At 37.1% G+C, this 21,906-nt stretch overlaps 1 protein-coding gene across 1 annotated transcript; it reads right to left on the reverse strand.

Moving 5' to 3' along the window:
• Positions 1 to 248: 248 nt before the first annotated feature.
• Positions 249 to 21,275, reverse strand: nup133 (nucleoporin 133). Its single transcript, XM_054604355.1, has 25 exons — positions 21,001 to 21,275; positions 19,573 to 19,688; positions 19,358 to 19,461; positions 18,430 to 18,663; positions 18,078 to 18,248; positions 16,929 to 17,084; positions 15,857 to 15,927; positions 15,362 to 15,509; positions 14,417 to 14,567; positions 13,791 to 13,939; positions 13,503 to 13,594; positions 12,736 to 12,899; positions 11,898 to 11,992; positions 11,002 to 11,226; positions 10,792 to 10,914; positions 10,445 to 10,544; positions 9,012 to 9,275; positions 7,651 to 7,784; positions 6,286 to 6,444; positions 3,880 to 4,015; positions 2,519 to 2,637; positions 1,548 to 1,628; positions 1,386 to 1,450; positions 1,131 to 1,219; positions 249 to 495 (listed from the first exon to the last, which is right to left on the reverse strand). Exons 2-25 carry the CDS (start codon positions 19,595 to 19,597, stop codon positions 359 to 361), a joined length of 3,192 nt encoding a protein of 1,063 aa, XP_054460330.1. The 5' UTR covers positions 19,598 to 19,688; positions 21,001 to 21,275; the 3' UTR covers positions 249 to 358.
• Positions 21,276 to 21,906: the final 631 nt, after the last annotated feature.

Raw genomic sequence — 21,906 nt, forward strand, 5'->3', positions numbered from 1 at the left:
TATATCTTCTATTCTGAGGAAATACATTTGTTTAATATATATATTCCTGATTGGATCATTGTTTTAATCAACAACACTTTACATAATTTGAACATTTAGTCTCCGTTGTTGTTTTAAAACAGTGCTGCAGAAACGTCACTAGATGTCAGTAAATAACAACTGAACAGACTGAAGCAGAAACGTTTCTACCTGAACTCTGTAAACCGTTACTGAACTATGTTTCTGTTAAAAACAAACAGCAGTCTAGCTACAGAAATAACAGAACATTTATTGAGAAAAGACAAAGAATTCAAACAGATCTTGAAAAATTATTAGAACGCCAATGAAAAGCTGAAGTGCATTAGTCGGTGATCAGTCGTCACATCTGGACTTCTAGGTAATGTTCATAATTAGCTCGAAGCACAAATTCAAAGTAGGGTTTTGATTTCAAACCGCTCAGGTCGTCCAGCTCCAGCAGCTCTTTAACTTCCGGCAGGTACGTCTGCAGAGAAACTCCTAAAAAAAATTATAAAAAGTTAGTTAGTTAATTAAATTAAATAGTTAATTGATTATTATTTAAGTATACCCTTTTATAAATGGATACCCATTGTCAATCCTTATAAATCTAAATAAATATATATATATATATATATATATATATATATATATATATATATATATATATATATATATATATAACTATATATAATATATATATATAACTATATATATATATATAATATATATATAAATATATATAACTATATATAAATAAATATATATAAAAAGAAAAAACAATATATATATATATATATATATATATAAATATAAATAAAATAAATACATATATAAATACATGCGCCGTTTTATGTCTTGAATTCTTATTTTTTCTTGCATGTTTTCCTTTTTTTTCATATTCAGTCTTGCATTCAGTCTTGCATAAAGTCTTGCCTCTCTTGATTTCAAATAAATAAATGTATGTGTAACCACATATTATGGAGCCTTATAGCTAATAAAACGTCATATGATTTCGTCATTAAGGATACATTTCTTACCAATAACATTTGTAAACAAAATAAATCTTATGCTTGAATCCTCCTGGCTGTACTTTTGGTTTATTTTCTAAAAGCATCTCTGTGAACGTTTCTCACCTTCCTGGATGAGTTTGAGGAGGATCTTGACAAAGATGCTGTCCTTGGCGGCTTCCAGAGGGTCGTCGGTCCCGTCAGAAGAGGACCAGCTGGGAGACACACGGCATCAGAGTCAAACAGCATGACGAAACTAATCAATAACATCCGACATACATTTCCACTCTCATCTGCAAAGGGCTCTAAGAAAAAAAAATCTAATCTTCAGTCTCCTAATTGAACAACTAGACAAACAAAAAGATGACCGATGGATCTTACTCGTCTCTTCTGAGCGCTTTGCCGAAGATCTCACACTTCAGCGAGTCGATGTCCTCGGCTTCCTCCTGCAACACGAACACGGATAAATAAAGTTGTCTTTCAGCGGCCTTCAAACCTCAAACAAGCCGAACCTCCAACAGAATAATAAATCAGAAGGTTTACCTCGTTGATGTACTCCAGCAGATCCAGAGCCTTTTTGAAGTCGTACTCGTTCGCTCGCCTGTTGTCGTCGCAGATGTACAGCTGAGGAGAAGAGGAGGAGGAAACACTGAAGTGAGCGGAGTTACTGTCAGGGTGTTAAGTTTAGTCTGTTTCTTTGTCGCTGGTTGTTAAAGCGGATCGTTTAGACCAGTGGTTCTCAAATGGGGGTACGTGTACCCCTGGGGGTATGTGAAGGCACTCCAGGGGGTACGTGAGATTTAAAAAATATATATTTAAAATTAGCATCCATTCAAAAATCCTTTAAAAATAGTTATTTAATAAATATTCAATAAAATATAAGTGTAAGTTCATGAACTGAATTCAATGCAACAATGCAATCGTCAGTGTTGACAGTTTAATAAATCAGACACTGATGGCAGAGCGCTGTGGATTACATCTTTTTTTCAACCAAAAATGCTTTGCGCTGGTTAGGGGGTACTTGGCTGAAAAAATATTTCACAGGGGGTACATCACTGAAAAAAGGTTGAGAACCACTGGTTTAGACTACTCAATTTTCATCAAATACAAACGTTAGCATGTATTAGAGCGTATACTTGCAATAATCATAAAAAAAGTGCTACATTTTCCCCAAACGACTTATAAATCCTTATTTTACAAGAGTTCCTCAGTAAAGGTACCTGCCTGTTAAAGAGCAGCTGGAGATGGACAATCTAATGTTTACATTTAATGTTAATCGTTGCTTTTATCGTTGAGCTCTAACAAATGCGTTTCTTTCCTCATAGAAAATTGGAAATTTAAAAATTATAAAAATTATAAAAGTTATAAAAAATATTTTAGCAAGTTTAGTAAGTCATTTACAATTATAAATGCATGTTTACTAGCTTGTAGACGTCTTCTTCCCTGCTTCTACTTTTGAGACCTGACTGAGGCTGAGGTGAAAAAGATGATTGTGTGTGCGTGTTTGTTTTTACCTGTATGAGGTTGTGAGCGCTGAGCAGAGGCATGGTGTCGGGGTTCTGCTGCTTCTCCTCCAGCAGCTGTCGGGGCAGAGTCTCCTGATGCAGCAGGAAGCGCTCCTGCTCCACGATGTCTGATTGGACGGAAAAATGAAACTGGAATAAACTAAGGCAAAGCAAGGCACAAGTGGCTTTCCTGCTACTGGTTTATTTAAAGCTTCTTTTCAACTCCACCATAAAAAAAACGAATTGGCTGCATGACACAAACGGGGGAATAGTCCTCTGGTGTTTTTAGAACTGGAAATAAAGTCTGTTATAAGCAGCATTAAGCTTTCATCTGAGCCTTTAAATGTCTGTGCTTAGTTTAGTTTTGCTGAGAATAACAATTATTGCATTAGTTGTGTACTAAATTAAATAATGTGCAAGTAACAAATGCAACTTAATTATGACTTAATTATGGAAAGCTAAACAATATAATGTTACAGGACCACACTACAATGGTGTCACCCCTTGAGTGTCTGTTATGTGAGATTCTACTGGTTTTAACTATCCTTCACTGTGCTAGCAGAGGGAGGATGGAAGGAAGGATTGAAAGAGTAAAGGAAGGAAGGAGAGAAAGAGTAAAGGAAGAAAGTAACAAAAGGAAGGATAGAAAGGAAGAGAGAATGAAAATAAGGATTGAAAGAGAAAAGGAAAGACAGAAAGGAAGAGAGGAAGGAAGGAAGGGTAGAAAGCGTAAAGGAAGGAAGTAACGAAAGGAAAGACAGAAAGGAAGAGAGGATGGAAGGAAGGAAGGAAACAACAAATAAAGAAACAAAATGTAAATTGGAGAGAAGAAGGAATATAGAAAGAAACAAAAGGATTAAAAGAAGGAAACGCAGAGATAAATGGGATGGAAAAATGAAAAGGAAGAAAGTGGAGATCAGGCTTTAACCTCCGGTTCTGAAAAGTGAAGCCAATGCTGAAGTGCCTTAAAGCTGCATTCTCTCTACTGACCAGCAGGGGGCGACTCCTCTGGTTGTATAGAAGTCTATGAGAAAATGACTCTACTTCTCTCTTGATTTATTCCCTCAGTAAACATTGTAAACATGAGTTTATGGTCTCAATCTCTAGTTTCAAGTCTTCTTCAATACAGCATGATGTTCATTTAGTTAAAAGCTAAAACAATATAATTGAAACAGTTACGGACATCGTCGAGTCTAGTTACAGGAGATGTTCAACACTGAACACCACACTGCAATAGTGTCACCCCCCCTTTTGTTTCTATTATGTGACGTTCTGCTGGTTTTTCATCGTAAGAAGTTGTGAAAAGATTTCGAGATTTACACGTCACACATGAAGTTTAGATAACTTGCCAACTCGTGCATTTTTTTTACCATCGACTTGTTTGTTGAGTTCGTCCTCCGGCAGGTTGGATGCGAGCACCGTCAGCTTACTGAGAGCCAGCAGCGTCTTCTTCTTCACAAAGTACCGTGTCTCCATGTTGGCCTGGCTGTAGAGCGTCCGGTTGGCCTGCAGACACACAGAACAACATTTATTCTATTGTTCAATATCTAAACTAAGAGCTACATTGACCAGCAGTCTGTAAATGTTTTGCACTGGAAAACATTTATTTTCTGAATGAATGTTTTAGATTTTTGTCAAACACTGAATATGACGAAAACATTAATGGAGGTGGGCTTTGTACAAAAAACTTTTTTAACTGCTGACTGGAGCAAGAGCCCAAAAAAAGTTCAATTCACAGACATGAATCATAGAAAAATCATTAACTCTTCACAGTAACCAAATGTTCTGTAATTTCCCACTGTGTCTAATTGATATCACAAAAAATATATTATTTTCTAACCATCAGCAGAGACACAACCATTTAATTGAGACACAATATGTTTTGTTCAATATTCCAACATGATTTAGGTCTAGATAACAACATATTTTCAATTGCTTATCAATTCAACCCAAAACATTTCCAAAAATAAATAAAGCAGGGGGACTAAAAAATGCTTATGGTAACCATGGCAACTTTGGCGTCATCTCATGGATACATTTAATGATTTTTTTTTCTTTTTAATTCAAACATAAAAGAAAGCCAAGAACTTTTGAAGGTTAAATGATAAACTATCGCAGCATTTCTATCTTTCTTTTTGCATTTAGTGACCAATTTATTGGTAATTCTGAAGCTCTGTGTTAGTTGATGGTTTGTAGATGTACAGAATATATAAAGTTGTGATTAATGTGGTTTGTTTTGGTTTTGTACATGATGCTGGGAGATTTCTTGCTAATTTTTTATGTTTGATATAAAGCATTTTAAAGTTAAAAATGCTGAAGAGGTCAGTCAGTAAGAACGTTTTTAATTAACTTCTTTTGATTTTGTATCGCCTTGACGAGCAAATAAAGAAAGAAGTGAAAAACACACAGCGGGACTGTGTTTGAAACCAGGAAGCTTTTCTTTGTCTCTGTGTGTGTGTGCGTCTGTGAGATAAACAGAGAATGTGTGTGTTTGTGTCTGTGAGATAAACAGAGAATGTGTTTGTGTGTGTGTGTGTGTGTGTGTGTGTGCGTGCGCGTGTCCCCTTCCTGTGTGGGCTCGGTAACCACAAACTGCAGGAAGGAAGCTGTGCAATGTGTGTGTGTGTTCAATACTTCGGTTGTCGTGAGCATCAACATGTTTAACGCTGCAGAAAGGGGAAGGAAACAGAGTTTGTGTGTGTGTTTCTTCTGTTCTGTACTGTGGTGACTGTAGACTATGAAAGTGAGGAGGAAGGAAGGAAGGAAGGAAGGAAGGAAGGAAGGAAGGAAGGAAGGAAGGAAGGAAGGAAGGAAGGTGATATATTTCTGTGTGTTCTGCATAATTTACCACCAAAGAGTTGAAAACAGACATAAGGAAGCAGTATGTGAGGATATGTGTGTGTCTGTTTCATATATCCTTCACTTTGCTAGCAGAGGAAATATTAGAAGGAAGGAAGGAAGAAGGAAGGAAGGAAGGAAGGAAGAAAAGGTAAAGGGGAAAGAAGAAGGCCTAATGAAACAAAAGGTAAATGGGAGGGAAGAAATGAAGGAAGAAACAAAGGTAAGAAAGGAAGGAAGGGCGGAAGGAAGGAAAGAATGGAAGGAAGGATGGAAAGCAAATAGAGGAAAGGAAAGAAAAAACAAGGAAAGACAGAAATAAGTGATACAGGGTGGAGGAAAGAGAGAGAGGAAAGAAGGAAAGAAAAAACAACTGAGGACACAAAAGTTAAAGGTGAGAGAAGAAGGAATGTAGAAAGAAATAAAGGATTTAAAGGAAGGAATGACAAAGGTAAATGGAAGGAAGGAACAAGGAAAGGAAGGGAAGGAAGAAAAGAGATGGAGGGGAGGAAGGGAGGGTAAAAGGGAAGACAGGGAAGATTGGAAGGAAGGAACAAAAGAGGAGGACAGATGGAAGACAGGAGGGAGGAAACCAAAAGAAAAGGGAGCAGAGGGAAGATAGGATGGAAGGAAGGAAAGATGGAAGGAAAAACAGGGAGGAAACATGAAGATGAGGACAGACAGAAGGATCTAGGAAGGAAAGGTGACGAGGATGAGACAGAAGAACAACGGTAAAGGGAGGAAAGAATAAAGACACAAATATGTAGACATCAGTTATAGAGGAAGTTTAAAAGAGGGAGGATGTGGTTGTGGTTTTGTACTGAAAAACACTGCTCTGTGGGTGTGGGTGTGTATGTGAATGTGTGTGTATGTGTATGTGTGTGTGTGTGTGTATGTGTATGTGTGTGTGTGTGTGTGTGTGTGTGTGTGTCCCGTACGCTGCAGTAGTCGTGGACGTGGATGTGGTGCAGCCAGCTCAGGTGCTGGTGCGACTGCAGGAAGCTGGCGAGCTGCTGGTGCTGAGCGACCGGCTGGGACAGCAGCTTCCCCCTCTTTCCCTTCTCCATGTACCAGCGGAACAGGAAGTCTGCAAAGTTCTGCGGCAGGAAGTGACACGAGGTGGGGGAGAAAAAAAAAAAAAGAGGAAGTTGGCTGAGTAGCTGCATGAGAAAGCGCCGCCGTTAAAATGAAATGAAAGTAAAACCGCAGCAGTTACATGTAGATCTGAATGTTGTCACTTGTGTCGTCTTGTGATCGCACTTCAGTTAGATTTGTGGGATAAAACTTCCTGTTTTACTCACAAAGATAAAACTAATTTAAATAAAGCACTGAACAGGGGATGCTTCTATTACAAACTTCAGTACAACCTCCAGTTCTGAAAAGTGTCTTAAATCTGCATTCTTTCTTATGGCCACCAGGGGGCGACTCCTCTGGTTGTATAGAAGTCTATGAGAAAATGACTCTACTTCTCTCTTGATTTATTCCCTCAGTAAACATTGTAAACATGAGTTTATGGTCTCAATCTCTAGTTTCAAGTCTTCTTCAATACAGCATGATGTTCATTTAGTTAATGATGCTCCATTTAGAGTCAAACAGACCATAGACCAGGGTATGCTTTAGGGCGGGGCTTACTGTGATTGACAGGTCGCTACTAGAGACGTATAGGACGTCAAAATATGATAACCTCTGCTCAGTGTTTGCAAAAAAAAAAAAAAAAAAAAAAAAGATGGCGATGGACAAAAAGTAAAAGGCCAGGCTTCAAAAGGCAGTCCACAAACTAGTGGGTGACGTCACCATGACTACGTCCCTTTCATATATACAGGAACTGTGAAAATGCTAAACTAAATGGTTTATTTTTTGGCCATTTACATGTTATAGAGATGCTCCCCTTCCTTTCCAGCACCTCATTTTACTCTCACATCTCAGAGTCAGGACGTTTTATCTCTCAAAACAACAAGCGTAAATCACATAATCATCTAAACCGTGAATTTATTTAATTTATTTATTTTCAGCCTTCTAACGTTTTGTATAAAACATTTACCATGTTAACACTGTCTGCATGTCAAAACCCTGTAAAGTTAATTTTAAAGAAACAATCTGCGTTTTTTTGTATTTATATCCTTAAAGACAATTTGAAACATTGCATTATTTATCAGCTAGCATTCTTGTTTCCTGTCTTTGTGTGCATTTAAACAACCTCCACAGCACTTCTAGTTATCAAAAACTCCTTAAACAGACTCACCAATTATCTCTCTAAGAGGTCGCTTAGCATTTCTGTGTTTTTTCTTTTTTTTTTTGCTTACCTGGTCTGCGAACTTGCTCATGTAGTGCTGCAGGCGGCTCTGGTTGTCGGTCTGCTCGCACATCTGAACCAGGATGTCGAAGTCACAGTACTTCTCAGCCAGCGCTGCCACCCACTGGTACTGACCCAGCTCCACTGCAACACACAACAACGTAAAATATACTCGTATGAAGAAAAAATAAATCTCCCCACAGACTCTGTGAGAGATTCAGACACACAGACTCAATATCAACACAAATCCAAACCTTGCTAAACTGTTTTTATTATAGATTTTGGCATTTTTAGTTTCTTTAATCCAGTTTTAACTCTGTTTTTAATTTTCAAAATAGACAAAAGAGCTCATTAGTTTCTGACTTTGTCGAAGTGTAAACCTAAGAGTAGATTGTAGAACTCTGACAGCTTAAATTTGCTTTTTTTCATTACATAAAACATAATTTTATGTTTGTTTATGATTTTTTATTAGATGAAATTGTTCTAGTTCTCGAGGATGATATTTCTTAAGCAGCAGAATACTGCGACCTTTGACTCTTGATGTTGTTACAGCTGGCTGTTTGTTACAGAGTTCCCTCTTTTTAAATTATCTCACTTTATTTACTGATAATCGTTGACTGATAAGTAACATGAAAAATGCAATACATACATACATACATACATATTAAAAGTAGATGAAGGATAAATTGATATGTAAGGATCAATTAGTCAGTTTTAAAAGCAACAAAACCACTTCATTTTTTTGAATAGTTCAGTATAGTTTGAGAGTTTTCATGCAAGTTTTACTGTTTAAAGTCAACCGTTATATTTGCTGTTGGTGTTTTTGAAACGTTAATTTATTAACTGTCGAAATCTAGCGAAATATTAACAATCATTCTGTCGGTTTATATAATATTTTAGTTATTGTTTTTTTTACCTATTTATTATACTTTACTGTGTAATTACTTACTTATTGTACTTGTTTTCTACTTATGTTTCTTATTTGTTTGTTTGCACTTTCCACTCTGCTGCTGTAATCCTGCAAATTTCACCCCTGTGGGATTTATAAAGGATTATCTTATCTTATCTCATCTTAAAACTCTGATAATGAAAGTTATGGGATCTAATGACACCAAATATTGGTCGATATATCATTAATAGGCTTTTTTAATGATTTTGGGGTCAATTTTGCCTTTATCTGACTACTGAGAGTTAGAGACAAACAGGAAACAAAAGGTTTGACCTGCAACAAAAGAGTGAAATAATACGGTAACATTGTGGTTAAACAGCGGAGTTATAAAATGCTTTAACTTTTAATTATTGCCATCAGTTCGGGCAGGACTCCAATTTGTGATGTCTTTGATTCAGATCTTATTCTCTCATTGGACTTACACAGCGGGGCGAGCAGCTCGGAGCGGCGCTGGCTGTACTCCATCTCCAGGCTGTTGTAGCGGTCCTGTTGGGCCCCCGGGGGCCTCTGCTGCTGCAGGGACGTCAGCTGGGCCACGTAGCCGCCCAGGTAGGTGTCCAGCAGCGCCACCAGCTGCTCGCAAAGGGCGCTGCGCAGCTCGGAGTCGGCGTGCGGGTAAACCGAGCGCAGGATGATCTCATGCTGGCGGGAGATGACGGAGCGAACGCCGCCAACAGCGCCGGATGCTGGAGGAGAGAAGGTGAGAGAGAAATGTGGTTAAAAGGTTGTTCTAATAAAAAAAAAAAACACTTTGTAGTACAGCAGGGATAGAAACAAGTCAGAGATACACTGGACTTTTTAAAATAAATAAACAAACACCAGTATTTGGAGCTTATTTCTAATCACAATGTTTACATGGAATTAAATATGCTGATATTAAAAAGGTGGAGTTTCTGAACATCAGCAGCACTGTGGCGTTTCTGATTTTCGTGGGTCCCCGTGGCAACAAACACAAGTAAACGTGGATGTAAATAAACAATGCTGGATTTAAAATATTGAGGAAAAAATTAAATAATAATTCTCTCAACACTTTTATAAGAATTCAAGGACACACAAGGTGTTGAGGTAAGAATGTGAACACCAGAAAACTCCACAGGACACCTTTAATTAAAAAAAAAAAAAAAATAAAATTGTCAAGTTGCAGTTCAAATCCATGTCCGTCCAAAATCATATATCGTTATTATTTTATCCTGTTAGACATTTGTCTGAAATGATCATCATTAGCATATCAATTCTTGAGTTATGGCCCAAAGAGGAAAAAAAACGAGTTTTGTGATCAAATTCTGATCAGTTTGTGATGTTTTTGCTTTAATGCTTATTTAATTTATACGTTTATTTTCATCGCTTCGATTGTTTTAATCTATTGTACTGTTTTATCATGGTTTAACTCTGTTGTTTTATGGCCTTTCTTTTGCTGCTTTGCCTGTCAAAGCACTTTGTAAAACTCTGTTTTAAGTTATTATAAAAAGAGTCTTAAATGAGAGACTGCCCTGTAAACACTGACAGTATGAACAGTAATACGGTCAGGCATTATTTAAGCAGTATTCAACAATGGCATGTAGAGTAATCTTAATTTTAATCTACATATTGAATGGCATTTGGGGAGTGTGATCATTTTATTTATTTATGGTGTTTGACAGATGGAAACGGCACATGATAACTTCTTATAAACAGAAAAGTCACATCAAACCACACTTTCAGCTTCATTTCCACATAGACTCAATGGCATCAAAGCCCAAATAAATTAAGAGCTTAAACAAACTATGAGCATCTTGATCAGTTACTATGGCAACAGGCGGTAAGGCTGCAGCGACCTGAAGCTGCTGGTAGGAGAACGTAGGATTTAAAGGTGTACCTGTCCACGGGATGTACTCCGGATCGGAAGCAGAGCTTTCAGAAGCTCTGTACATGAAGGCCTTTGTCTCTCTGTACTGACCAGCAGCCTGGAGCATGTCCTACACAAACAAAGACACAGACAGACACATACATCTTTACTGACAAACAAATGAATCAAAATCTGTTTTGGGAAGTACGTCACATTTCTACTCTCTTGAATATTGATATATTTACAAGTTCATTGCAAAGTTGCAATTTTGACTCTTCTTAGCCAATTTCCCTCCATTTTCTTCTTTTAGTTTCTCTACTAGGTGTCTTTATTATTTTTACACACATCAGGCTCTATGATATGAAGAATGCGTTTACCTTGATGATGCTGTTGACGGTGAGAACCCCTTCGGCCCACTGCACCGAGTCCACCTGGTTCTCCTTCAGACTCCGCTCCTCCTCATCCAGCAGACAATCGAACACCGAGGAGATCTGAGACACCTGCGAGGTCCAGCGGAAACATAAAGATTCAATTCATCTTCTCTACACCAGCCGGATCATCAGAGCAGAACGTTGCATGACACCAACCTCTCTGAAGAAGACGTCGGCGGCGGTGAGGCTGGGCGGCACAGTGGCGTTGTTCCTCTGCAGCGCGATGCCGATGGCCCGGTTCACCAGCTCGCCCCGTTTGGTGTGGTGGTTCTTCAGCACCATCGCCGCCTGAAGCTTCTCGGCGTGCTCACACAGCAGCAGGCGCGTCGCCATGGGAGACGAACGCACCGTCACCTGGCCGAGACGGTCCAGCAGACCCACCTGACGGAGGGTGGAGATCAATTAATCTCCAATTAATTTCTTGTTAAAGGAGGACTCCACAGATTTTCCAGATCAAAGTGTGTTTTATAAAGTCTTTAGTTTTGTCTACAGAGGGAGCTGTGTGAAGCCAGATAAATGTCCTCAAGTGATGTCATGTGAGTCAGCGTCGGTTGGGACTTAAGATGTTTGAAAATTTGGAAAATATTGAGTGAGAAAGAAGTGAGTTTACCAGATCTCTATTGCTCGCTGCTACAAGCAAAAAACACCTCAATCAATGACCCTTGCATTGTGGGAAATGTAGGCGCCAGGTGTTGACAAGCAAGAAGAAGGTGTTGAATAAAATAAAAAATACGATATCTCTGGTTCTGCTGCATCACTAATGGATTTTTTTGTCCAATTAGGAAATCAGACAGGTTCATTATATTTTCACCAAACTCTCCCGGACCGAGTGTTGGAGAAGAAATATCTTTTACTTTATCGATTCCTTTCTCCAACACAACTATATCTATAAAGATGCATGATATGATAGATAATGTATTAAGTCTATTCCATACCAGAAAATACAAAAGAACAGAATCCTGAAATGAGCACAGCTCTAAGATATGATTACTTTCTGTTAGATAACATTGTTAGACCACTGGAAAAAATCGTGCGTGCGTGCATGTGTGTACCTGGAGCAGGAAGTCCATGAAGCAGCCGTGGGCCTTCATCTTGTCCTCCAGCTGGTGGAGGATGATGAGGGAGGTGAGAGGAAAGCCGGCGCTCTCTGGTGGAAAAGAAACAGAAACTTTCTTTATGTAAATAAACACAGAAAAAGTACAAACTGTTTAAATTAGATGTTCAAGCACCTTTAATAAAATGTATTTTGTGCATGAATTAGAATTCTTTAAGCAAAAATAACTTTTAGAAAGTATCCTAATTATGGCATGTTTATATAATTTACGTTTTTAAACAGAGATTCATTTACTTTTCTGATGTACCAGTGAAGTGAAGCAAAAAACCAAAATAAATATGGACGAGTAAGATTGAGGATAGTCAACAAATTTACATGAGGTAAATAAAATAATACACATCTACAAAGAAAAACATGTTATTAATGTATGTTTTATCAATGGAGAGCAAATAATCCTGTGACTATAAACCTAGAAAAAACCTCCATTCAGGGAATATCTTAATCTTAATATAGCATATGCACACAAAAAACTTTGCTTACTGAATACATTTGGTGGAATTACTGTAAAATACTGATAGAAATGTATTTTTAGTGTTTTTAGTTCTGTCGCTTTCCCCTTTAAAGTGTTGCTTCAGGTCAAAAATAAGTAAATTTTTGACTAAAATCACAATCTAACATATTAAATAAAGGCAAGAGCTTGGCAGTCTCCTTTGTTATGATAAATATACTCATTATATGCATCATATTTATAATGCGGATGCTACAGAAGACAGCTTTAAATGTAATTGTCATTTATTTTAAGGGCAGTAGGATAGACCGTCTCTCCCCCTCCTCACCGTCGGGGACAGACTCGGCCCAGCGGGGGTCTGAGGCAGGGTAGTCGTCCACCAGGTCCAGGTTGATCCGAGTCACCAAGTCGTCCAGCTCGGCGCCCTCCTCCCCGTCACCGTCGGCTGGGAAGAGCTCGTCTGTGACCGTCTGAGCGCCAACCAGGTCGTTACTGATAGGGGGAAAAAAATATATATATTTTTTTATTCACAATATCACAGGGATTTAATCCTTAAATATTGCTGCTTCTGTCTCAAAACTTTTGATGAGCCTTGAAAAAACTCTATAAACGATTTTCAAATGTGCATATGAAGTCTAAAGATAAGATAAGATAAACAAGTAGTAAAAATTACATGATAGAAAAAACAAGTATTATAAATAAGTATTATAAATAAGTAATAAAAAAACATAATATAATAAGTAAAAAATCCACAATAACTAAAATAATATATATACAGACAGAATAAAGTGATGAAAAACAGCCAAATACCTCCCTAAAACATAATGTAGAGATTGGGAACTCTTCTTGTGAGCTTGACCAGCATGTTTGAGTTTTTTACTTGATAAATAAAATTATTTAATAATAATTTAAGCACTTAATTAAACACAATAAGTATCACCTTTGTCACTAAAAACACTGATCCTCTGCAGATACTAAATGATGATGTATGACGTATGAAACCAGCAGCAAACTCTTCCCAATTGTTTTCCCAAAACATCAATAAAAGATTTTGTTTCTTTAAAAAAGGGAGTTGTGAGTTATTCATTGACGTACCGGCAGAACTGCAGGAAAGCCGTCTTCAGGAGTTTGGTTTTGTCCTCCTGAGCTACCGGCTCTGCTCTGGTTGGAGTCTCCATGATTGAAACCTTCAACAGAAAAGAAAGAGAAAAAAACGAGAAAAAAAAAAAAAAACAGAAATAAATGTTATATTCAGTTAAAAATCAAGGTATAGTAGATTTTCTTCATTTCTTTAAAGTTTCCTTTCTCATAAGTGGATTTTTAATGTGTGAATAGTTAGATAGGCAGATATATTTTTCTTCTTGCACTGTAAGTCGGTTTCACCTCCGGAGCCAGCGAGGAGTACAGCGAGTCCTCCATCGTCTCCGGCAGGATGGAGGCGCTCTCCCGGGCCACCACCGCCACCAGGCCGCTGGTCTGGGAGAAAAACACGGGCAGGTCGGCGCAGCAGCCTCCACCACGAACACCGTCACCTGGACGGACGGACAAAAGAGAAATATCATCATGAGACATTTTCTGTGTTTTTCATCGTGTGGTTTGGGGTTTCTATCATGGATCAATTTGATTTTAAATTCTTTTTTTTTGCTTTTTTCGGGGGTGTAACCCAAACAAAAATTAATTTATATTAATAATTCCCTTGTCATTTACAATTAAAAGAGTTCTAAAATATCTTTTGTTTATTTCCAGTTTAATTTAGTTTTCTTTTTTTGTCCCAGTTACTCACCTGTTGTTCTTTTTTATTATTTACTCTTTGTTCCCTGCGTGTAAAATCTTGAATAACCGACTTCTTAAGGATCATTTAAGTCGTATACACTCTAATTCTATTACTCTCAATTTTATATAATGGATATAAAATAATGTGTAACTGTCTTATTACACTAATCTGATTGTGTAAATGCTCCGTAGCCGAGGTTGTAGCCAGAGAGCAGCTAAACGTTTTCTTTACTCACCAGGTGTGTTGAAGCTGATCTTCTCATCAGGCAGTCCTCCCCTGCTGGTTCCTGTAGAACAAGCAAACACCAGCTCCTCGTTGTAGAGGAAGGCGGTGGAGCCGGGGCGGCGCGGCAACGCCAGCCGTGTGGTCTGCAGAGCCTCCTCACTCTGAGAAAAAACAAGACGGTGAGAAAAAAACAGCATGCAAAAAAAATAAGCATGAATCTTTAAAAGTAGAACTTGGGGAAACAGTATGCAGCGACAGTTTGTAACATAAAAGGGTCATTAATTTAAGGTTCAATACTTAAAATCTTATCGGCTAGATACGACTAAAGGTTAAGTTTTATTAGATTTTTGGCAAGTTTTGAGACATTTACCGCCACTACAATACTATACTATAACAAAACCAAAAAAACATTCAACAGTGAAGTGTTTTTTTAGAATAGTCTGGATTCAGGGTTTTCAAACTGTGAAGAGAAGGAAGGTAAAGATATGTTTGAGGTGAAAAGGGACAGGTGCATGCTGGTTTTATAAAAACAACAGGAAGTTAGTCGTAGTTTTGGCCGCTCATCAACACAAACATGTTACTGAGGCAGTTACGATACTGTAAAAGCCTGAGCACCCAATTGCTGTTATTCATTTTAAAGCACAGATATGATACACACATTTGATACAGAGTGACTTACACTGTCCAAGGATGTCATTTCATGTCCATCATAAATGAATGTCCATAAATCTACTTTAGTCATAAAAAAAACTTCAAAACTTACTTAAGAATCACCACTTTTTAGAATATCTTCAGTCAGTATGTTTTCTTTTGTTTTTACGGGGACTATTTCTTTGTTAGAAAGTAGTTTGAATTCTGATCCACTGGTCTTGGGAAGATTTTTTCCGACTCCCTGACAAACAGACTCTCCATCCACCCTTGAAGGATCCGGATCAGGACCAGGATCAGGACTGACCTGGAATGGAGGGTTGTACTTGGTGACCTCCACGGTGAACTGGTCGGAGATGGCGGCTCCGTTGTCCTGCAGGGTGACCAGGCAGAAGTAAGCCAGACAGGGAGAGTCTGACGGGTGCCAGGCTGCAGCCAAAACCACCAGACCGGCTCTGAAAAAAAAGAAAAAAAAAAAAGAAAACAGCACAGACTTAGATTATAAGGCTGAACTTTAAGTCTCCTGCTTCCATTTGTCTGCCTGCAACCTAATATTTACTTGCTCAAAAGTAAAGACCCTCTACCTCCTGTTTAATGACCTTTATTTAAGAGGTTATACATTAGATTCAGTGAGAGGGAATTAATAATAATTATTAATAGAAAGACATTGTTCAGTAGCTAGAATTTTAAATTGAGAATCTAAAATAGTTTAAATACAGCAAAGACAATTTAAGAGCTTTTACTCTGAAGTGTAAAACAAGCAGGAAGTTGTGCATGTATACATACACACAAACACACTTACTGGCTGAGCTTCATATCCAGGTACGTCACATTCGCTCCCTCCTTCAGCTCCTCGTAGTTGCTCTCTGACCCCTGGTGGGAAAACAAAGGTTGAGACATCTTTATGATGATATATGATGATGATGATGATGATGTGATGGAAGTTAAGAGTTTAACCGAGGATTTGATTTAATGAAAAAGAGCTTTAACTGTATTTTGAGTTACAGTTTCTGTTTCATTTACATCCTGCGAGAATATAAAATAAACGTTCACCAACATTGTTTCTCAATGTGATGGGCCATGCAGCCATGTACATGTACTCAAGTACCGTACAGGTTTGAGGTATTTATAGTCAACTATATCTTTTAAAAAATAAGATTTTAGATCCAAAACATATAATGAAACATATAATGAAATAATGCATTGTTAAAAAAAAAATTCAAAATAAATAACTACCACTGTTTGATAATAAATTCATCCTTTTAACAGAAATTTTTAGATTCAGGGAGAAAATAATCAGCAGAAAAATAATTCATAATATAAATAATCATTAGTTGCAGCCAGTTATAAAAAAAAAAAAGATGGTTAAACATTAATGCATAAGTAATAATATACAATAGTGTGTATTTATCATTGGTAATACTATATTATCTAGCAAGGCCGTTTCTGCATGGAGTATTTCTACTTTTAATACCTTAAGAACATTTTCCATTATGTTCACATACTTTAATTAAGTAACTTTTTCAATGCAGAACTTTGACTTGCAACAGAATATTTTCAAATGGTGGTATTAGTACTTTTACTTAAATACAGGATCTGAATACTTCCTCAACCATTGTATGACACTGTATCAGACGGATATCTCTATATATATTTAAATGTTCTCTGAATATTTTATTTTCCTAACTGAGGCACTTAAAACTCTTTTTCCTTTTTAGATTTTCAGTGTAAAAGTTTTTCAGGGGCTTTTCCAGATTAAAGCACAAACAAAGAAGAAAGTCTTGGATGATTATTTTCCTATTTTTCTTTTCTACCCGGACTGAGATCTGAACCAGAATCAGGTTCCTGGTCCAGGATCAGTTTCTCGTACTGACCCAGATGGCGTCTGCGATGCTGTCGGTCAGCGCTCGCTGGGCGTCCCAGCTGAGGATCTGGTGCTCCCAGCTGTCGTCCAGCTCCCATTTACTCAGACTGGAGCTGGTCAGCGTGTAGAGGCAGCTGGCTCCGCCCACCCAGAGCACACTGTGGAGCTGCAGCAGGAAAACAGAAAACAGGCTGTGATGGAAGTATTTAAACCGGAACTACAGCTGAGGCTTCATCTCAAACTGTTCATAAGGGAATATAAAACATATATATATTAGAGATGTTGAATAAAAATCCATTAATTCAATCATCCATCAAAATATTAAATAGCAACAAATAGTAATAAATTATATTATTTTATTGGGGACTAATATATTGCGACTTTTCATGCCACTCTTTACTTCAACTCCACTACATTTATCTGACAGCTTTTAGTTACTTTACAAAGTTAAGATTTTTACACACAAAATATTCAGCTGTATTAAATTATTGGATGGTTTATAACAGTCCTGCAATAGCAGCTTTTTTTTTTATCAGAGCATTTGATTCATTGATGCTGTCGGGATGTAAAGAGAATTTGAATATGACAAAAAATGTTTTTGAAGATCATTACCAACCACAGCTTTAAATCCATTCTCCTGATAATATTTACATACTTTTACTGAAGTAACTGAGGTTCTTTTACTCTTAGCAGATTATTTCTACAGTGTGGTATTAGTACTTTTACTTAAGTAAAGGATTTGAGTACTTCTTCCACCACTAGCCAAATACATGGAAGGTTGGTCTAAAAAAAAATTGTGGATTAAAGCAACCTTTACAGGATTTCTAAATGTAATACAACACAACAAAAGCTTTGTTTGGGGAAAGATCCTTTTAATTTAGATATTAATTAATTGTTACGAATACATGTAGTTTTTAAAGTTTAAAAATGTTGCTTTCATATGCCTGTAAGCATTGCAGAGCCCTGTGAGTTATTATATATGTTAAATTTGTGAAGCTAGAGGACTCAGTTAAGAGCTTCTGCAGCAGGTTGTGGAAATATTAACTCCCATTTATTGCTTCAGGATTGTTTAAAGGTATTGAGCCAACTGATGCTTCAATTGATAACATCAAGTTTATTCATATTATCTACATTTCAGGGGGGGCAGTCCAGGACTCACCGTGTCGTTGGCCGGCGGGGAGAGGATGCCGAACAGGCTGGAGACGCGGCGTCCGATGCCGGAGAGCACGCCCTGACCCTGCTGCAGCGCTCGGTACTGCAGCTTCCCCGAGGGATCAGCACTCGCTCTCAACAGCCGACTCTTCATTGAGGACAAGACGAAGCTTCCACCCTGAGAGACGAGAGAGAAATCATAAATAAAGACGGAGAAAACATCAAGTTTTTTGAGTTTCCACTGATGAATAACATATAAAAAAAGGGGCTTGTGATGTGGATTCACTAGCAGTTGCTGTATTAGAATCAGGTTAAAGGTTTCAGCTTCAAAGACCACAAAATAAATCAGGTTTCCTCACATTGACAGCGACAACAAAGTTGCAGAGATCCCCCAGGTCCACGTCGGTCTCTGTGTAGTTGCCCTCCTGAGCCAGGCTGGTCCACAACCGAGCCGTTCCCTCCGCAGCCACCGCCAGGACAGAGATGGACTGAACGGGGGCCGTGTCCAGAGGAGCGGCGGACGACACGGCCACGAGGTCGGCGCTGTGGTTGTACTCGCTGCTGGGCATCTGCAGCTCCTTACACACCGACAGCTGCAGGAGGAAAACACAGAGAGAGAGATGGTGGATGTTAAAGACTTATGAATTGTGAATCTGTGATTGTTTCGTAGACAATAGTAGCAAATCTTCACAACCAAGAAGCTGGAACCAGAAAATGGAGCTGACGTAAACAATAAAGCAGCTATCAAAATTGTTGATGAGCAGCTATACAATATACATTTAATTGAATTAAATTGATGATTCATTTTCATTTCCAGTGGTGAAGAGGGAGCTCTCGATTTACCAGTTTTCATCTAATGCTCAGGAGCTTTTGGAGGCGACAGAAGGGGAGAGGGACGTCTGGAGCGTGATTATATTATAATAAAATGAAAATAAGAAGTGAGAGAAGTTGACGGAAACTTGAATTAAATGAAACAATAATGGCGGGTTACATTTTGTTATAAAATTAAAATGAACGTGAATTAATCTCAGTTAGTTTTTAAGCTATAATATATTAATACCAAAAAAAGACGGCATGAATTTCCATAAACTTTTGTGACATTGAACCACCCTGTTGTTTTACACATGCAATCTATTCATGTCGAATACAATATCCAAAACATTAACGAAATATTGTAGTAGATTAAATGCTATTGAACCAAGTTTATATCAGTCCAGGTCTGATTTTAACCAACTGGGGTCGGGCGGAAACATTGCAGCGTTTTAGTTTCTGGATCTTTAGTTGTACCTTGGCCACAGCAGTCTGGCTGATCTTCCAGATGATCAGTCTCTCTCCACAAACCATCCAGGCCCAGCCGCTCTCATCCACCTTCACTGAGATCTGGTCGTCAACTAGAGGGACGGACCCAAACACAGAATTGTTTAGTTGCAGTGAACAGTGCTTTTAACAAATCCTGACAAACCACAAACTTCATTTCCCTAACAGAGACAAAGTTTCTTTACCATCAGCCATCGTCAGAGCCTCCATCACTTTGACAGGCAGCGACGAGCCGAAGGTCTGCACATCATAGTTGATTGAATCTGCAGCTGAATGGCTCTGCACCCTGGTGGGTGTTGACCTAATAATGGAGAGAGATTTAGAGTTAAACAGATGCTCAAGAACATCAGCTGAACATCACTGAGCTGTGACTACTTTGGTGCTGTTGAATTGTAATCAACTATATTAAGATAAGTGTCTAATATTAACCTGTTTGAACACAAAATAACAACAACAGAAGCAATAAAACTCAAGAGCAGCACAAACTACATCCTCTAAAATTGACATTTAGTTAAAGTAATGCTAAAAAATGAACATTTTAACCTTCATGAAGGCAGTGTTTACTACAGGATTATTGTATTTGACTCCTTTAGATTTAGTGGGCCTATTAAAAATGTCAGAGTAAATGTACACAAAAAACACAGATACAGTACCAGTCAAAAGTTTGGACACACCTTCTCATTCAACTACTTTGAAGAATCTAAAATATAAAACATATTCTGGTTTGTTGAGCATTTGTTTGTTTACCACATAATTCCATATGTGTTCCTTCATAGTTTGGATGTCTTCAATATTAATCTACAATGTAGAAAAAAATAAATAAAAAAAAAAAAATAAATAAAAAAAAAAAAAGAAAAAATAAAAAAAAAAGAAAAAAAAAAAAAAAACCATTGAATGAGAAGGTGTGTCCAAACTTTTGACTGGTACTATATATATATATATATATATATATATATATATATATATATATATATATATATATAGTTTGTTTGACACACCTTCTCATTCAACTACTTTGAAGAATGTAAAATATAAAACATATTCTGGTTTGTTGAGCATTTGTTTGTTTACCACATAATTCCATATGTGTTCCTTCATAGTTTGAATGTCTTCAATATTAATCTACAATGTAGAAAAAAAAATTAAAAAAAAAATAACAAATAAAGAAAAACAAAGAAAAACCATTGAATGGGAAGGTGTGTGTAAACTTTTGACTGGTACTATATATATATATATATATATATATATATATATATATATATAGAGCATTTGTTTGTTTACCATAATTCCATATGTGTTCCTTCATAGTTTGGATGTCTTCAATATTAATCTACAATGTAGAAAACATACATAAATATAATAAATAAAAAATAAATAAATAAAAATAAATAAAATAAATAAAACATAAATAACAATAAATAGAAAATAAAGAAAAAAGAAAATAAAATACAGAAAAATAAAGAAAAAATAAATAATAATAAATAGAAAATAAAGAAAAAATAAAGAAATAAAGAAATAAAGAAAAAAATAAAGAAAAACCATTGCATGAGAAGGTGTGTGTAAACCTTTGACTGGTACTGTGCATCGTTACCTCTTCAGGGTTGTTCACTCACCTAGCAGACAGCGGCGTCCTGCGCGGGGAGAACAGCAGGCTGGTGGCCGCACCGGAGACGCTCTTCCTCCCGGTGTTCCGGCCCTGCTGCCGGCGTCCGGAGCTCGGGGCGGCTCGGGGGTAAACATGCCTGATGTGGTAACCCCTCACTGCTCAACAGTAGAGAAATGTGTACGAATTTACCTGAGAAAATACAATATTACAGCCTCCAAAACTCAGAGTAGAATCCTCCTCCAAACAACGCGCGGTGCGGTCGCTGGAAATATACGTCATCAACGCGTCACCGGGAAGCCCCGCCCATCGCCAAAAAAAGACTTTTGAAAAAATAAAATAATATTTGAATTTGTTTTTAAAGAAACTTGACCAAAAAAAGTTATGATTATCTTAATGGAAATACGCTTAATGTTATTTTTTTTAAATATATATTATTTTCTCTACTACATTTGTTTGACAGCTTTAGTTACTCTGAGGTTTCAGATTATTAATACAAAATATAATCAACAAATTAAATTCTACCACTTTGTTTGATTTTTTTCTTTTTTTTTTTAAACCACTTGATTTTTTTTATTTTTATTTTAATTTGAAACTTGACCAAAAAAGTTAAAATTATCTTAATGTTAAAATTTAATCTTAATGGAAATACGCTATAAATATGTTAATATTTTAAAAAACTTGACCAAAAAAGTATATTTTCTCTACTACATTTGTTTGACAGCTTTAGTTACTTTGAAGTTTCAGATTATTAATACAAAATATAATCAACAAATATAATTCGGTTTTATAATATTATCGATTAGAGGGAAGGAAGCCGTGTATAAAGAAGTTAAAAATAACCTTTAATTTACCAGCTTTAACATCAAAGTGGTGTAACCATAGACTGTTTATATAACTTTATGCATGAATTAAT

This window comes from Anoplopoma fimbria, chromosome 9 (genome assembly GCF_027596085.1).
Source record: "Anoplopoma fimbria isolate UVic2021 breed Golden Eagle Sablefish chromosome 9, Afim_UVic_2022, whole genome shotgun sequence".
NCBI classification, from domain to species: domain Eukaryota; kingdom Metazoa; phylum Chordata; class Actinopteri; order Perciformes; family Anoplopomatidae; genus Anoplopoma; species Anoplopoma fimbria.